Source organism: Lagopus leucura, unplaced genomic scaffold, assembly GCF_019238085.1.
Source record: "Lagopus leucura isolate 7727_CA_CO unplaced genomic scaffold, USGS_WTPT01 Super-Scaffold_100012, whole genome shotgun sequence".
Taxonomy (NCBI): domain Eukaryota; kingdom Metazoa; phylum Chordata; class Aves; order Galliformes; family Phasianidae; genus Lagopus; species Lagopus leucura.
In genome coordinates, this window is record NW_024962267.1 from 8,046,898 (window position 1) to 8,066,859 (window position 19,962).

Sequence of the window (19,962 nt, forward strand, 5' to 3'; positions counted from 1 at the left end):
AAGTTAAAGTTAAATTTCTTTAAGTCAAATTTCTGAATGATTTTTTTGCATATTTTCAAGCTCAAGTAGGGTGGAAATACCAGGAGTTACATTTTTTTTCACAACATTTTTATATTATTACTTCTTCAAGAATTTGGAATTGGAAAAAAAAAAAAAAAAAAACCTGAAAATTAGTGATAAATATCCTTTTAGTATTGATGTCACATTTGAAAATATAATATTGCTCTTATATAGAGGATTGGTAACATTGAAGGAATATTTTACAATAGAATTCAACCTGATTTTTCATGCAACTCTAGCAAAAATATACATCCGCTGTAAATTTAGCATGCTAATGAAGATATTCATATATAAATGTAATACGTTCTGACAAAGCTTCTAAGAAAGACTTGATTTCTTAGATTGTATCTAAAATTAGTGTTGGCTGTATATATAGATTATACAGACACACACACATATATGGATAATTTAATATTTTCTTTGCTGTTTGTGGGAAATATACAACTAAGCTGCAGATTCAGTTACCTCAATGTAAGGTTTGTGCCCCTAAACCATCTGGTTTATATGGGAAAAAAATTACAGGATTAAAAGACTGAAGTTAAATCCTCTGTAAGAGCACTTTTTCAGTGGAGAATATTTTCCAAAGTCATAAGGAACATACTTTAAAAAAATCAGCCATTTAATGAACTATGGTGGAATCTGTATTTACTGTACATGATACCATCTTTATGGCATACGGAGATTGTCTTCTGTTTGAGCTGCCTAAAATATTACGCCGGTCTCAACCTTGGAAACATTTCTTAAGTATTTACTGTACTATAACAGAGATCTTTTGCCAGAAGAGTCACTGCAGAGCCTTGGGCTCTGAGGGGGCTTTCCATATTAGGGGTTTTCTTGCTCTGGATTAAGCATGCCAACAGTAGTTAGTTGCCGTTCTGTATTTAGAACTGGTTTGCAGGGATGGATTTGGGTAAGAAATGATGAAACTTCTTGTATTTCATTGAGCTAAGCTTACTCCCACAAGACAACTTAAGGAGACGTTCGTTAAGAAAACTCTCACAAAGTATTCAGTGCTACATGAGCTACAGCAGATTTCTGAATGCTTCAATAATTAGGCACTTTTCCACTGCAGTTCTAATGGCCCCAAAAGACTGTCGACTGTACTTTTAAAATATATATGTATATATATATATATATATATTTTTTTTTTTTACACTTTACTGGATAGTTACTGTAGATCCTCAAAAATGACTAACAATATTTAAATAGAAAAACAGTGAACTAAACTATCAGCTTATATAATATAATTTCAGGAAAATACCAAACACCTTTTTACTCATGAGACAACATCCTTCTACAAAATAACTTTGTAACTCCACTTAATTAAAGCAAAGCAAAATACATTTCATTTAATTTATAATAAAAATTGCATAGCAAATCCAAGCAGAACATTCAAATTTAAGGTTAGCCCTTAGGTCACTTAATTCCTATAGTAACTTTTTAATGTCCAAATTCCCTTTCTGTACCATAACTATAAAGCACCAAAAGACTTCTCCCCGGGTAGCAGTAGCAGTGCATAATCCTAGCATGGCCACCTGTCTGAGTTTACCATGTAACCCCATAATATACAACATCAGTAGTGGCTATCTATAATCTTGTATTTATTTGTCATATCAACACTGTAGTTTCAATGTTCTAATGATGTCACCCAATAAGATTTGGAGTTTTCTTGAAGATGTCAGGAGCTATAAACAGAAGTGTGAACTCTTGCAGGTTTATTTAATCCTACAGCCGCTGAATCCTTATTTGCAGTAGTTTGAGGTATGCTACTTCTCATGCAATCTCACTAAGTCTGAAGCTAGGACAGGCCAAAGGAAAGAAAATAATTTTTTTGTGATAAAATACAAATAAATTAGATCTAATCCTGATCTGTAAAAATAAGTTTATTACTGAAGTTAAAAAACAAAATAATCAGAAGCGTATTCACAGATCAAAATAACATATGTAAGAAGCAGTGAAGAACCACCTCACAAAACTTTCAACTTGTTGCTCTTTAGACTTGAACCTTTCCTATCAGAAAAGTCTTGTGGATTAGTTGTACTTTAATCACTCAACTGCATGTTCCAACCAGCCAGCCACTTTTCTCCGAAAGGTGCATCATTTCATGTACAAAATCTCTGCCATTCAGACATAATCAAGCAAAGCAACCAAGACCCATGTTCCACATATAAACAGTTTTATAATTCCAGAATACTCTGAGGGACTACAGAGCTGTAGGAAAACAAAACAAAACACGCACACACACAAAAAGTTTTCAAGGGCTTAAGCTGCTCCTCTTTCATAATAAAGGCAATTCCACACAAAACTTCAGAAAACGTAGATGGCAAAAAGGAGGAAAAGAAAGTCTCAGTACAAGCAGAAAAACTACATTCTGAGCACAAAAATCACCTAATATGTCAGCAGAATACGCAACATTCAATTCTTCCTCTTCTTTTTGTGTGCTTGCATAAGAACTTTAAGCAAACAAATAGGATATAAAGTTCTTAATGTCTTCAGTTGAAAGAAACAATAGCATCACTTACCGAAAGATTGGTCTTTGGAGATGCTTTTTCTTGATTGTAACACAATCATCCATTTAAAGAGGGAAAAAAGACTTCTTCCAGCGAATAACTCCAAAAAGACCAGGGAGTAATCAAGAAACTTGTTCTTTGCTACTGTGCTGCAGAGAGCACACAGAATGATATTTTGGTGCTGGGGGAAGCCTCCCTCCCTCTTTCTGACAGTTGAGCAGAAAAGGGCCATAGAGGCCACATAAGACAGGCACGGCTGTGCACCAGCAAACCCTGCAGGCTGAGCAGAACTGGAGGCAAGTTGATCAAAGCACGGAGTTGTACTGGATTCCTTTCAACTGTGCAGGAAAAAAAGGAGAGCTTTGCCAAGTGCTACCTAGGTAAAAATGTGTTAGATTATTCCAGCCATGCGAGCACTTCTTACACATGCTGGTCAAAGTCTTAAATGCAGAGTCACTCTCTCCCTCGCTCTTTAAAACACACTGTTCCGAGGCTCAACTTTTTTTCTTCAAAATAAAAGTTGTGCAGCTGTTTCAGCATTCCCATGCGAGTACCTTCAGAAAGTTTGTTCTGGTAAAAGAACTGTATACAAATTAATGAAGATGGATGGATCTGGTCTGTGAGGCTGGCTCCACTTCAAGAGATTGTAATTATTTTACAATCTGGCTTTTATTCACTCTGGATGATGTGTGGATATAACTATGTAAATTAAAGCACTGCTCATAATTTTTAGCATTCATAACCTAATAACCTAGAGTTGGCTGAAGCTGAATATGGTGTTTGCAGCTGGTAGAGCCATAACTACATAAAACAAACCGACGCTATGTGAATGAGGAAAACAAAGCTGACCAAGCTGATAGGGACAGTAGCAAACTGTTACTGTTTGCAAGATAAGATTTCAACAGAGATCCAAAGTCAAGAGCTTTCTCTGACATCATGCTGACATAAATCAGGAAGAATTCAACTGCAGCAAACAGAGGTTGTAAAGAAAACGGTAAGGCAGGAGCAGGATCGTGGCTCTTGATGGACAGGTCATGAGTGGCTCAGCTGAGCCACCATTTCCAGGGGACCTGCAGGGCTCTGTTACAAAGCACTGCTGGCACAGGGCCCAGCAGGAAGCATGAAGCCTGGCCAGAGAAGCAAAAAACAAGCATCGAGCCCTCGTCTGCATGCAGCTGCACAGCCAGGCTGCACAGCGCTGCAGAGCCCTCCTGCAGAAGAGGAAGGGCCCTGCCACACAGACCTTCCCTGCAACACAGCTCCCACCTGCTCAGTTCTCAAAACGCACTTAGCATGTGTGAGATGACCTTTCTGAGGTGTGACAAGTGGATCAGCAAGGCCAGGCATCTTTGTAAGAGGGAGAGCAGAAGAGCTGTAAATTTACACAGCTGGGTGTACAGCACTGGCATTATCAAATTAAGCTTGAGAGATGCACTAAGTTTGAAAAAAAAGCAAGATAGGTAACATTGAGACATGTCTTAGGCTGTATATATGACCAATTCACATATACATTATGGTAAAATTATTATGAATTTCACAAATTTTCATGAAATAATGATACGTAACAACGGAGAGATAACCAGTATCATAATAATATGTGTTCTCATATATGAAAATATAGGAGTTTGACAGATTTTATATTTATATTCTAACACACAGCTTAGAGATCAGCGTGGCAGTGCAAAGTTTGGTTAACCATCCCCACACTATATGGAATAACTGCCATGACACAGTCACAGTGCAATTATCTAAAGGAAAAATGATCACATGGCTGCTGATTCAGTTTTACCCTGCCCCACTGTTTGTTTCTACTACTTTGAGGAGAGAGCTACACCTTCATTAGGACATCAGCTATCTTGATCAGATTACAGGTTAGCTTTTGCCAGGATCTTAAAGGATCTGAGGATCTTTCTTCAACAATATGCAGTGTTCAAAGTGTTGTCTTATTTATGAGCATTTCATACGGTCATGGTCTTACTTATTCTTGCCTGTCAAGACTCACATTTTTCTTCATGCATTCTTCCGGTTCTGGATTTCAGTTTTTCAAAATAATTTGCTGCTTTTTGAAGTATTCACTCACTGACTGTAGTCCAAGCTGCAAATCACAAAGAAATCTCCCTTTTCATTCTGCTTCATATTATGTGTGTAGGGCTGCTGTACTTCTGTTATCCAGAGGAATTCAGAATAATGATCTTGATATCTTCTGAAGCTTTCAGGGAAAAAAATCTTCAAGTCCTCAGTGAGAGCAATCCCAAATATGTTTTTCTGTTGAACACAATCTTTCATCTTGTAGTTTTGCCAGTCCTGAAACCCCAAACACATCTTAAAAGTAGTTTTTTTTCTGGGCCTAGTCCAGTGAATGTTGTTGTCTGTGGGATTTCACTCAAGCATGGCACTAAAAAAAGTACTATTCAGGGGTGCTGAAATTCCAGCAGTACAATTACTTCAGCTACAAGGAATTCAAGAGTTGTTAACAAATATAAGAAAAATAGGAATATAAAATAGCAACAAAACTTTGATTTAATTGTATTGTTTTTCCTCTTCCAAACAGCCTTTTTTTTTTCTCCCACTCAAGAGTTTTTGTTCAACATAAGAATCTGTTGTTTTTCTCATTAAAATATTCAGAAATCAGTTCAACTTGTTGACTGAGTACGCACACAAATTCTTCAAAAGAAAGGATTTTAAGAAAGATATGATAGATTAATTAGACTGAAGCCTCACAAAAATAGGGTTCCATCAACATGGAGATTTGTTGCAATAGTTATTTGATATCTAGTATTATTTCTCAAGCCAAAAGACACCATGTGAGCCAAACTATTTTACTCTGCTTGTTTTAATGCTACATTTTTCTCATTGATCTGTAGCTCATTGCCAGAAGTCTAGAAATGTAATTATTTTTCCTACTGTAATTTCAAATCTGTTGGCAATTAAGGCAGTAACTAAGAGGTTTGACATTTAAAGCTTTAATTCATTATATGTTATAATCTCTGTTCTGCTTCCATAATAAAGCAAGGGGTCAGATACCCTCCCCTGTAGTTTAAGAAGACAGCAAATGGAGAGCTAAGTTTCATGGGTCTGTTTATTTTCTGGATTGATTAGAATAGGGAAAAGAAAAAGAAAAAAAACCACACTTCTATATACATGTGTTCATGTTTTTGAAATGGAGAGATTTGAAATATAAAAACCTAAAACAGGGCTTATCCCCAGATTGTTATTTTACTTTTCTGTACAGAATCTCTTAGCAGTTCATTGTTTAAGATTTTTGTAAAGAAAATAAATCACTAAGTAAAGCATGAACAGGAAACTTTACAGTAAGAAATCAGTGTATCTACGTATCTCCTAACAAGATTAGCATTTAGGTACTTAATATTACTGGATTAAATCCATTCCTTAAAGACTGCACACAGTCTGAGCATCTAAACACCATGCATAAGAAACAGTAGAGGCTAAAGTGAAATTTTTGAAATCCAAATATGCCACTACTGTCACACTTGCAAGGCCAACGCAAGGTCTCTCAAGGCATTTGAAAAGGCACAATCGCTGTTATAGGCTGTTTGTGATAATGTAGGGGGTGTGCCTCTTAGCACCCCTTTTGCCTGCTTCCATTTCACAGGCAGGCACTCCTGAGCCAGTAAAATTGCCCAGCTATGTGACGTCTTGTACTGTCCCTAGACACAAGTTAAATGCTATAGGAGATGCTACGATTGCCTGCCACACAAAGGCTGAACTTAACAGAAGCCTGTAATTCTTCATTTAAACTACTACCTTCTCAAATTGCAGTTGTATAATGGTTTAGTAGCTAAATAATAGTTAGTCACACTCTGCATATAGCTACCCATATTACTCAGCACAGGTCACACTGTCACAGATCAGCCTGAATGCTTTTTTCACTTAACAGCTCTATGAGGTAGGCATTAATCTTATTATGTTCTGCATACATAAGTGTGTAGGACAGTGTGTCAATTTATTTCTTTGCGCTGACGTCAGCAAAATCCACTGAAGTTAACCTAGTGACTTCTCCATGCTAGAAAAACTAGAAAGAACTGGAGATAATTGTGACTCATTCAGAGCAGATAGAAAAGTTGGCAGTCGCTACTGGATCTACAAGTGCAAGTGGTAAAGTTCTATACAAACAGTTGTGCAGGTCTTTAAGATCTGGCTTCCCTTTTTACCCCTTATATGTAAGAATATTTATAAAATTGTGTTCTCTCTTGCTTTCCCTGTTTACATGCACACACAAACCAAGCAGAGGATTACCTCAGTGTCGTCACACAGGAGATTAATTTCCTTACTGAGACTTTCCTACTCAGAATACAGCACAGTAACTTGGTTTAAGAAGCTTCCCAGTTCTTCTCTTTTAATTTTATATTTTTCTACATCTTAAGGCGTGATCAGGGGCACTGTTGCACAGAAAAATCTATAGCACCTCATTCTTTAATACCTCTACAAATGTTCTTCATAAAAACTAGCATTTTGGGGGAGATGGGTCACCTATAAGCCTCTGAGTCCCAGCGTGGTACTTCCCCAGAGTATCTGACCAGTCACTTCCTTTTTCAGATTATTTTGGATGTAGTCAGTCATCACCTGTAATACTACAGAAGAGTTTCTCTGCTCCTGTAGGAGTAACTCCATAAGGTGACTCATCCAGCATGTCTTAAACACTAGAGGGTGTCCACCCATTGATGCTATTTTTCGTTCCCTCTCTTCACTGACCAGACTCTTAAACAGCTAGTTTAGTCTAGAGGACAGGCTCACTGAAAATTATATTTTGAACTTGCATAATCATTTCACTGAGGCAGAAGTATTTACCAGATAATCTTCAAAGTAATGAAGATGACAAATTTTCCTTCACAACACTGAAGGATGGTATCTAGAGTCCCCCTACATAACCATGAATGAAGAAGCATCTATCAGTTTTTTCTAACCAAAAGGCAACAGAATAGGTGTTAAGACAAGGAGACTTGTTGAAGCAGTTGTTGAAGTACAGACTGCAGGCAGCTCTGCAAAATATAGAACAGAAGCCAGAATACAGACCAAGGGACATACTCTGAAATACTTGACTATAGACAAATAGATATATGAGTAAATACATCTATGACATATAGACATTTATCCATCTGTAAATAGATATTGGAATTTATCAATACCAGGAAATGAATACCAAAAATATAAATAGCAATGTCTCATAAGGACATTGATTCTCCAGATCAATATAACTCTTCTGAAGACCATGAGCAGTATCACAGTTGTATTTTCAATCCTATTTGTGAATACTATGATTTTATACCCAGCATCTTTAGTGAACAGAGGTAAAGAGAAGAGAGGAAAGGAGGGGAAATAAAACGGATTTTCCTTTGGGATATATGATGCTAAATTAGCACTAAAATACACAAGTCAAAACATGGCATTCCTTGGTTTTGAGCCAGAACATTAGTATTGGCCACGGTGGAAGGAATTGGAGTTTCTATTGGAAAACACTATAATTGATCTGCCACATATTCCTAAATGTATTCACATAATGGCAATCACATACTGGACAACACAGTAATGTCTGATTAACATAATGTAATTCTTTCAGGAGGTAAAAGGGTTATAAAACATACAGATGGATAACAAATGTAGAGCTGTTGTTGTTTTTTTTAATACTGATTTCAAGGAGTCAGTATAAATTCAGTACAATCCATACAGACAGCAAAAATAGGTCAGAACAGTCTCCAAAATAGTCCAGAGAGGAAAACATGAGTAACTGTATCATACATTAAGAATGACTGCTGAACAACAGCAAGATCACAACCAAAAGAAATGATTGCTAAACTTCAGTTCCCCACAGGAAATATATGGGCATTTAATAGGCCAGAGATTGTGCTAAAAAGAACCAGAAGAGACATGATAGGCAACAGATGTTTACTCCTTGAAATCTTTTGGTGAAGAAAGTTCTTAAGAACTTATGAAAGTTATGAATTAAATGTGTTGATTTTTTTTATATACAGTAGAGTATACCTTAGAGTTTAGAATAAAGAGGCAAGAATCTCCCATAACTACTTTTCCTCTACAAAGATTTTTGTCTTAACTCATGTTCAAATCCAGTTTTACATTTCTTTGTGGTGGCAGAGTATGAACTTCAAGCAAACATTAAACAACTACCAGTCATACATAATTGAGAAAACACTGCGAGACAACTGTAAAAACTGTAGGCCTGTTCTGATTAATAGTATACGAAAAATAAATAATATTTTAAAAGGTTTTTCTTCAGACAGTTCTACTTTGGATACATTAATAAGATTTTATTTCACTTTAGGTTTTGAAAGTATTTTGCACTGCCTTTGTCTCCACATCCACCTATTACTTAGCTTTCCAGAATTTCATTCATTTTTATTGGCTAAAATACTCTGGTCTGTCTGCAGTTGTTGATGTCTCCTGGTTTTCCATTATGAAATTTCTAGCATCCAGTTTGAGACATGAAAAACACATGCATTTCCCTCAAGGATTAGCAGTATCTGGGAGCCATTGCAGTGCCTTTTCTACCAGCCATTTGTTCTTGGGTCACATTGCCATTATCCATAGACTAGATACAAAAGGAGTTGCAACAGCAGAAACACTACTGGGGATAATATATCTTCTTTCAAAACTGGTTCTTTGAAGTAGCATCACTAATAATTCCAGAGCTTTGCCTTCTGATTGAAAAAATTGCTTTTAAATAACGGTTTCCTTGTAGATGTCTTCAAATCTGACATTCATCATTTTAAAGTCTTACAAATAGTGATAAAAAAATTCTGAGTTCAGTTCTACCCTCAGATAGGTAACATGGTCGTAGACAAAAAAGTCTCGTGCATGACTCAGAAATCTATTATTCTAACATAATAACATTTTGATCATTCTTATCTTTCTATTACAAAGATACTCATCAAACATAATGCTCACAGTAATGATCTGATTTTTTTTTCTTTCTATCTCAAATCTATTATGGCCTTTGCAATACACAGTGTTGGCTTTCAAAGGTAAGAAGACTACATAGTTATATCCTATATTTTACGTGTAAATTACTTTATTGTTTTCCTCCTTATATTAGATCACCATCTTCTCCCCACAGACTACATCCCAACTCTCTATTTACTGTGGTGACATCCATGTGACATCCATACACATGTGCCAAGAATCTCTGTACTAGTGACAAAATACTACTGGGAAATTTCTCAGTTTGTTTTTGGCATTAGCATTTTCCAGAGGAAAATAACAAGTAAAGTTGAAATTCAAACTTCAATATGTCGCATATTTCTCTCCCACATCCCGGTAAAGTGGATTCTTACTATGGCTGAACTACATACAAAGCAGCTCTCCTGATAATTGTAGTGCAGATATGAGAGACATCTTTGAAATATATTTCAAATGCATTGGCTTATTTGACTTAAAAAGACTGTGTACAAAAATGAAAGAGAATCCTGAGCATAATTCCCAAATACACAAATGGTGTCTTTCTCCCTGAAAACACTGCTAAAGATCCCAAACAAGGGCTCACTTCTGCATTTGTGCTCAGGACCTGATAATCCTTTGGGTAAATTTTGACAGTCAGTGAATCTCCAAGGGATTAGTCAGAACATCACCTAGTCAACAATGTTTTAAAATAAAAGCAGTGCTCAAAAGTGTTCAGTGCCCCTCTTTTTTATCAAGGGTCAAACGTTTGCAAGCCATGTAGAACAGAAAGGACCAGAACAGTGAATGTGAGACATAACAAGGGTGTTGTGCTTTATAAACACTGAATGAGTCATAGTTTCCTGCAAGGTCTCTTCCTTGATTTTTTCTCTTCCACTTCTTTATGGCAGTAGAACTTTGTTCATTCATATGTTCAAAATCTCATTTCAGAAAAAATAACTACAAAGATGTATGTGAAATACCACAAACTGCAAATAATAATAATAATAATAATAATATAATAATAATAAAATAAAATAAAATTGAATGTGCTTTCATTATGTACACTAATCTGCCTGAACTCAAGGATGATTTTGCTAGTTAAATTCTCTGAGATGTTTAAATTTGGGTAAAATATAATCAGCTTTATTACTCGCACAATTGCCTTACATATGAATATTGAACAAATGTAATGGGCTGTGCTCCCAGTTTTAGAGAACAGAGTGTTTGCTTACCCACTGAAAAGAAAAACACACCAAGGCACTGTTAACTGCCCAGTTTGGGGATGTACCGGGACATCAGAGAAAGTTGGCGTTTTTCTCAATGAAGTCATAAAACTGAACTAAAAGTTAAAAAAAAGAGCAGAACTTTTATTAAAATCTGTGGATTCTTTCAGTTCTTCCACAGAACTGACAGGTTTACATGTTACTGAACTTTTTTCCTGAACGCAAATGAACAAAAACCCCACAATATTCAGTGAGAAGAAGGTTTCCCTCAGCCACGCACAACACACACACCACAACATCATGCATTTTCATTTTCTCCATCTTACAAACTACGACAACAAAAGCAGAAGTTCCCATTGCATTCTCTGGCAAGTGCATTCTACCTCAGAATTTGCTTCTGTGCTCCTACGTGCTAAATGTTGACACTAGTTTTTAATTTTTAATCTCATTTTTATGAGTCTCAAAATTAACTTTCTGCTCACATTTAGCATACAATTTTTCCCTTTACTGCAAGATATTTTCCACAGCTTTTAAATACCACTTACATACTACTTCCTGGAGCACATAAAGCCATCTTCATACAGACTATACTGTCAAACCGTAAAGCACAATTTGACTAATTTGAAATTAATTATATAAATAGCAAACTAGCACATTTTTAATTATCTTGTTGCAGAATTTCTAATTAAGCATGGATATTTGTACATTTAGTAACACTTTTCTGTTACTATCCTGACAAGACAGCTAGAACTGCCATTAACAAGTCCAAAATTACACCACTCAGTGATGAACATTTGAAGTAAAATGGTATACAACATTCTGGTTCGGTGTGGTGAATGGCTTCACTCTACACATACATAATCAGGAAAAAAAAATACAACAAACCAAGCATTTACACAACATGTAAAGTGAAATGAGCATGTTACAACTAATGACTATATGACAGGTGCTAAAATGTAACTGTTCATTTAACTGCCTTTCTTACGGAGCATTTCAGATGTTTATGAACCTGGCTTTCTCCCTGACTCTATATAAGCAAGCATCTGTGCCCACACAACTTCTGTCAGTAAAATGTCAATTACTTCTAAGAACTACTCTCACTCTGATGAGTGTTATCCACAATGTTACACACAATTGTTACACACAATGCAGTGTTACTTGATTATCCGTTTATCCACATTAATTATATTACTTTCCTGACCCTTAGGAAACGATCCTACAGTGAGATTATAAGGGCTGGCTCAAAAATTATATTACATTTTATGAAGACATGCAGTCTAAGGAAAATATTATGGGCTAAGTAAGGTCAATTCTGCTGTTTCAGCATGATCGTTTTGTAGAAAAGAAAAGCGGGAAAGATTATGGCAATTACAGGAATAATTTGGTATAAAAACAAGTTGTTTTTTATTTCTGATAACTTCTATCTTTCATATTGCTGTATATACCACTGTTTATGTTAAGAAGAAGGAATTTCCCTGGTCTGAAGTACCATATCTTCTGGAGGGGGTTCAGAGTGAGTTCAAAGTGCGACTGTGCTGTGCAGGAGCTCATGTTACAAAGCCAGGATGAGGGAGAGCGATGAATTATAGTTCCAAGTGGCTTCACATATCAAAAGCGAGAAGAACAAAGAAAGTAACCTGAGTGAAAGAGGGGAGTCATCAAAAGTTCCGACATAGCTGAGGCTTTTTGAAAGCACGAGGAATAATTGCAGATTTAAATTGGGCTCTTCTCAATTGGGCTGCCATCAGTGAGAAAATAAGCTAGAAAATAATTCTTTCAGTAATTGGTTCTGAGGCACCTTACATTCTCAATATTTTTCTCTGTATCATGCAAGAGGAACTTAAATACGAAATAGTATTGCAGGTGCAAAAGGAAATTGTACTCCACCTAGAGCTGAAAAGTTAAAAATGGTAAACACATATCCCTGTAAAGAGGGAAAAGTAGGAGATGTGATTGTTCATTACCATAAATATGTAGTCTGAACCCCTGCTTAAAATAAAAAAAAATCCAAAAATGATACTAATGAAAGACTATTGATTCATGACCAGTTAGATGTGCAACATTTTGAACTTCAGATTGAAATTGTGAACATTATGAAGGATACAAGATCTCTTAAGACTAACAGCGAATGGAATTCAGAGCTCAATACTGCATATGAGAGCTGTTCCGAAAGTAATGCCTCCTATTTTATTATGCTGGCCCACAACACCAGAACCAGATGTTGGTGGTATGACAGTAAAGACTGACCCTTCCCACCAGTATTCCATTACATTTTGTTGTCATGCAATAGATGGCAGCAGAGGGGCAGCCTGACAAAATGGCATCTTACATGAAAGTGCATACGAAGCAAAGGTGTGTCATTGAATTGCATGTTGTGGGAAAAAATGGCACCTATTGACATTCACTGATGCTTGCTGAATGTTTATGGAGATCAAACAGTGGATGTGAGCACAGTGAGGGGTTGGTGGTGCGTTTCAGCAGTAGCAACAGAAATGTGAAACGCAAGCCATGTTCTGGATGGCCATGCATAGCTGTCACACGACAAAATAAGAGCATCTCTATGAGCTCACTCAAACATATCAGCAGACTATGACTGGAAACAGTAGTGGCAACATTGGAATTTCACAGTTTGTACCAGGCAGGTTCCACAAATGATCACTCAGGAACAAAAAGAACATTGTGTACGAAGCTGAAAGCAGCAGTTTCCTGGATCACATCATTACCAGGGATGAGATGTGTCACCAGTATGAGACAAGAGTCAAAACCGCAGTCCATTGAGGGGCAGCATGTGAATTTCCCATTGAAGAAAAAGTTCATGACACCCCCTGACAGTCCTGACAGTGAGTAAAGTGTCTTTTGGGAAGGGAAAAGGGCGACCCTTCTGGATTTACTCAAATCTGAACAAACCATCAACTCTGACCAATGCATCATGACACTGACTAAGCCAAAGGCTGGTATTTCCAGAATCAGGCTGAAGAAGAAGAAAACCTTTGTCTTGCAACCCAGTGACACCTGGCCTCATACTGGTTTGAAGACCATGGAGGACATCTTTGGTGGACTGTCCTACCATACCCATCGTACGGTCCAGACTTAGCACTTTCTGACTTTCATCTATTTGGGCAATGAAAGATGGACTGCATGGACAACAATTTCCTGACAACAATAACATCATAGCAGCTATGAAACAGTGTGTCATCTCCACTGCTGCAGATTGTTTTTCAAGCACAACATGTAGGCACTTGTTCATCACTGGTGAAAATGCATAGCTAACAGTGGTGACTGCTTTGCAAAACAGCATTTTCTATCTGAGAGTTTGTTCAGTCAAACAGTGTTATTATGCTCTTTGTATGTGTTGCACTTTCCATGGAAATAAATAGGAAGCATTACTTTTGAAGTGACTTACATACATAAATAATGCTTTGTAAGCAATAGAAATGCATGACAAGACCACAATCACCATTTGTAAAGAGAAGCATGAACTGTAGAAGTCAGACCACTGAATTTTGTTCAAATGTGAGATTATGTCCTGGAACCTCTTCAGTGGTATTGAAATGTGACAAGTTGTTCCTTGTCCCATGTTTGTGCAGCTGATTACTGCTGCCTTAATGTGGCATACTTCTGGCAATAGCACTGTATTTTTGGACCATAACTATCATTTTGAATTCTAGTTTTATTCTCCACTATATTCTTGCTCTTGCTGTAAGTTAATAATAATTCAAACTACTGAACAAAAATGGACTTGTGTCAGAGCACTTGAGAGCCAGTGAATACATCTTTCTGTTTTGACCAATAGACCTCTGGTAACACTTTACTAAACAGTTTCCAGACAATTCCTAGAAAGTTCCTCTGAATCCTGAAAGTAACTATGGATTTGTTTCTCAAGGAGCCATAGAACAGAAGAAAAGATAAAGCTGGTGATTGTGTTCCCTCACAGTGACAGTGGCAGAGGAAAAAACAAGTTTTATACTTGAACCACCACACAACAAACAGATTAAACTCATGCTCCAAGTTAAGCCAACTAATAGCAAAAGCACACCTTCAAATTTTCAGGAAAATAGTTTTCTACTGACAGCTGTTGCGATCAACGATCTTCCAGTGCATTCTATCTACAGAGACGTTGACTACAGGTAAAATATAAAGACAGAGTTCGCACTTCATCAAGTATATGAAACCACGTTGGAACTGCATGCCTCACAAGGAACAAGTACATTGTTTTCACAGTTTTTCTCAGATTAATCTAAACGCATGATGTTGGAATGACATCTGAATGCATGAGAGACCACACTGATTGTTGTCTTACAGAGATTTAGTTTACTGCAAAGCCTTGTATGGTTATGTTGTACTGATGGTGGTAGCTGATCGCTCCACTGTCTGTTAGGTGACCTGTGTGGCATTTGGAATAGATTAATGGTAAAATCTGCTTTTAATTCCTTCTCATACAAACATAAACATTAGAATCTGACATACTCACTCCGGGTTGGGGCCTAAGAGTTCTGAGCTCTTACCTCATCCACTGACTGAGCTTGGACAGATCGCTTCAGCTCGGGCTGCCCAAGTATCAGTGCTGGGAGATGATTAAATTCCTTTCCTTCAAAAGATGTTTTGATTTTTATTGATTAAAAAGCTTTGCAAGAGCTAGATATCCTTTTTTGTTTGTTTGTTTCTTCTCCTGTATACTTGATCTAATTTTGTCTTTTATTTCAGTGACATTTAGCAATAGTTTCTTTTGAAAATCTATCTCTTTCCTATCCAAATATATCTAACATTATTTTTTTCATCCCTCTTCTGTAAGAGATGGCCTACTCTCACAGATCTTATAAACTCGTGAATATCCAATTTAGTATTTCTCAGTAACAGTTTCCACAGATTCAGCATGTGCTTTGGTGTAGGCTTTAGAGAACTGCTTTCAGGTGACAAAAGGCAAATATCAACTTGTTCTTAAGTTTTCTGCTTTGTTCCAAAACCACACTTACTATCTGGAATACTGCAGCAATTTCCTGCTGGTACTTAGATTCAAGAACATCATGAGTTATGCAGGTGGTTTCTGTCACACCATCATTCATACTTTTGACAGATTTTGAGTCTGCATAATATTTCCCGAAAAATTTCTTTACGTGATCTGTGCCAGGAAAGGAAAGTTTATGTTCTGCCAGCTTACTGACACAAACCCTATCTATGATATCACCCTTTTGCTTAGTCAGTAATGCAAATAAACCTTCAAATCCCAATGAGAAATACTGAAGAACCTTGCCTAAGAATGTTGTAAGAAAGTTGCATTAGAAGAAGGCCACTAAAGTTGACTGGGCTGACTCACTAAATCACAAGGTTGTATGTAATGTGTTTAAAAACATCATCTTGCCTTTTTAAATTGGAAAAAAAAAAATCTTTATAGAAGTCTAGAGTTTAGCAAAATTAGCTCCCATTGGTACGGCACAATCTTTCAAGTTAAGCTACAGTACAATGAAAGGAAAAGTAGCTGTCAATAACTATCCTTCAGTTGATGCTACAAAACGAAGGGAAGTTATCCTAATCCAGTTTCTTGAAGGACACTTCACTAAAAGTTCAACTCATAGTAGGTGGAAGGAGAAGCAGTACTGAAATTTCGCAAGTCAACCTCATGTAGGTGGCCGGAAGAAAAAGTCAGAGATATGACTATTCTGGACTCTAGAAGTAATGCGTAGAACTATTGGAGGTGTTCAGAGCTCCTCCCAGATAAATAATACCCTAATAGAGAATTGAAATGAACTACCTTATATCTAACATGTTTGATACTGTGACATTTAAAATACAAATCCGAGATTCTAAACTGAACATTACAATGCACAAACCATCCATTCATATGTTTTCATGATAAAAATACTGAAATGTCAAAACTTTGACATAGTACTGCCAGAAAGACTTTTACTTGTTCTAAATCTGCAACTTATTCTGAAATGCTGTTTTGTCCTGTTGTAAATAATCAGCATCTGGAGACAGTGGCCATGGAGTTTATACACTATTCCTACATCCATCACCTCTAGAATGTTCAATTCTCTCTCCCTTATGGCTTCTGCAGAAGTAAATGAACTCCTTCATTTTGAAGGAGCTGTTCCTGTAATTTAGTAGTATCTCCAGCTTGAGATGTGTTTTCAGAGACTTTGATTCTCTAATACAACAATCTAAGTTCAGAGAAGAGATCTCTGGGTCTCTGAGAGCTGAACACCACAGAACATGGGAAGTACAGGCAACTCTCTTCACCTCCTCTCCCTGGGTGTGAACAGAGCTCAGGTGACATGGAAAAAATAAATGCTGAAATGCTAAAGTATAGCATTTACTTGCTAGATAAAGATTTTTCACTAACTCATAGCTATCACTAATTGAGAAAGTAGCAGTTATTCATAACATCTGGAGGAAAAAAATTCATTCACTGTAAGCTTTTTAAACAACTTACTATCAACATTTGTTTGTTGTGATAGTACCTAAAATTCCTAGTAGGGAAGATAAAGACATCATTCTTCCAGTTGCTATACAAACAGAAGCTGTTTCCTACCCCTAAGATCTCATAATATAAGTTATCTGAGAAATTAACTGAGAAATGAGTACATTAATATGCTAGTAAGTCTAAATTTTGTTTTAAATATTCAGCAGTGCATTCCACAATAATTTGCTTAAATGCAGAATCAGTAATGTTTTCAGTCATTTTTATGGGGTTCATAATATTAAGAAATTACAGCTATGCCTGGTTAAAATAGATTCCTTATTTGCTTCAAGATAATTGCCTGTATAGGAGTGAAAGCTACATAGAACTTGCTTTCGAGAAACAGGAAATAATATAAGTATGCAAACTGCATAATATAAGTATGCAAACTAGACATAATTACTGGATCTCCCAAGTCCCAGCTCAGGCAGAGATAAATGACCTGCTAAGGTGTGAAACTGGCTTCTCACTTCAGCGATAAGGACAAATACCACAGCTAAACAGGCTGAAATGCCTTCTTTGTGTAGCATCTATCCTAGACTGAGCACATACGGATCTTACACAGATGTGACACATTTCTTGCAGGACATTCTCAGGAAAGAACTCTGGGAGTCCTGGAGATCCACGTCATTTCCTGTTTAAACCACACACCTGTGCTATGTTATTTTTTTTCAGTTGTTCCAGTTGAAACGACAATTTCCAAACTTACAGTAATGTTTAGCTCATAATTTAACAGTGCATACGGATAATAAATGATGATTGCAGTGGTAATTACACTTGAGAGGAAGTGATGAATCATCTCAGACTTTCTTGCTGGTCTTATTTTAAGACTAAGAACTTGGCACTTATCCTTATGTCATTTTGGGATATGTCCAAAAAGCTACAGCACATTTTTTCAGACAAGGGGTTAACACAGGCACACAGAAAAATGCAGGAAGACAGCAACTGCTCATAGACAAAAAGAAAGGAGGAAAAGCCAAGGGCAACAGAAGTCCAACAGTTTCTTGAGATGTGGTCTGAGACTCTTCTTAACCTGCCAGAATTTTAAACTTTCCACATGTAGCACAGAGAGCAAACAGGGAACAAAGAGAAATTGCTGAACAAGAGCTAGGAGGAGCTTTAAGCTACAAGATCTGAAAGAACTCCTGAAACAGTTAAGTGTAAATGGATCTATGAAGAGAATGCCTGAGATTATGAAGAGTTGAGTTTGTTTCTTGTGATATATGGATACTTCAGTGAAATAACTTGGGCAGTGTGCATTTATATCTAGGGAGAATCTTGTAATGGTGGAATTTATCAAAATCACAGACTGAAGCAACCCTATTAAAAGTGCTTTCAAGTCTTTTTCTTAGTTTCTCTCAGAATTTAAAGCTACGCACAAAACCTCCAATTATTTCATTGAGATCTAGCCTTAATTTCTCTATTTCATTTGACATTTAATTAAAAAACATAAATCAGTCACCACTGAGCACAACTTCTTATGTTCTTGACATAGGCAAGCTAAGAACATCATATTAAAATATTTGATTTAGAGTAGTTAAACCAAAGCATAGGAGCGTGTTCTGGTCTCTCCAAGAACAGTAATAATGGCCAGGTAGAATCAGCTGGATCTTATAAGTAGAAAAATAAATAAGAAATATTTTCTTTTCCATCTTTTTCTCTGAAAGTGTTTGAGCACTGAGGATCACAGGACTACAAAGAGGCGCTTAGAGAGTGTTTGGTCTGAGCATTTTCTCATTCTTGCTCCCAGCAGCCACTGAGAAAGAAGGTCTCTGAGAGGCTTAAAAGTAACAATTCTGTTTGATTTCCATTCACTGATTTCACAAGAAGAGATCTGAAATTTCAAATATCTGCTCCTGACCCTGACACAAAAGACACAAGGCTACAAGAAAGATCCTGGGTGGGTGGGAGTCCTGGTTTGCGATAAATGTTAGATAAAATGAGTATTGCTGGCCTAGAATTTCACATATGAAGTACCCCAAACCATTATAGCATTTAAATTCTGGGTTTGGGGTTCTTTCTTCTGATTATCAATAGACTGTATTTCATGACATTGGTCAGATTTTTACTCCCAGAATAAAGCAGCAACAGTGACCTGCAACCTAGCTAGCAGAGAAACTTCTGGAGCCTTGCAAAATGTTATTAGCTGCTGTACTATAAGTAATAGTGCTTATAAGCATGAAAGTTGTAGAGGAGCTTAATAGCCCTCCTTTTTTCTTTGCAAAGATATGTGGAGTTTTTGGGAGATTCTGCATAAACAATATCCATCTGAAAAGTGCAGACACAGGATTGCCCTGCCTAGCCTTCTTATCACACTTCATCAGAATGAGCACTGCCTATTCACTTTATTTACTTGGAGCTGTTGTGATGTCTGCTACGTTTCAAGAAACAGGTTTGGAATAAACAGGCTGAGAGAAATGCTTAATGTAAGCCAGTGTTTGTAACAGTGTTTTTGGATACCTTCTGTGCATGTGACTTCAATGTGAGTCCCCAGGAATTACAAACCTCCCCATATGGAATTTTTCAGTTTTGGATGTACTAAGTGTCTTGAGAAAATGTACATCCTGGCTATTTCTGTTCTATAAAGAGCATAAGAGCAGTTAGAATAATGTCAATCTTTAAACTGAAGAAAGTTTCAAGTGTCCGTGAAGTACTGTAATTTCTCATATATATAATCTGTATCACAGATAATCCAAATCTCTTTAAAAATATAGATACTTGCAAATACATATTCCGATAAACCTCAGAAGAGCACAGCCTGGAGGAGCATTTAAGGTGAGAGAAGCACTGTTACATTCCA

At 36.7% G+C, this 19,962-nt stretch overlaps 1 protein-coding gene across 10 annotated transcripts in view; it reads right to left on the reverse strand.

Moving 5' to 3' along the window:
* PDE1A (phosphodiesterase 1A) overlaps positions 1-19,962 on the reverse strand; it is a 200,853-nt gene that overhangs the window by 108,224 nt on the left and 72,667 nt on the right. Inside the window, exon 1 of one of the 10 annotated variants that reach the window (XM_042874545.1) lies at positions 2,583-2,667. The exons of the other annotated variants lie outside the window; for them this stretch is intronic. Within the exon in view, the coding sequence (XP_042730479.1) occupies positions 2,583-2,635 (53 nt within the window). The 5' untranslated portion in view covers positions 2,636-2,667. Of the gene's footprint in view, positions 1-2,582; positions 2,668-19,962 lie in introns of those variants that run through there. 10 annotated transcript variants of the gene reach the window in all.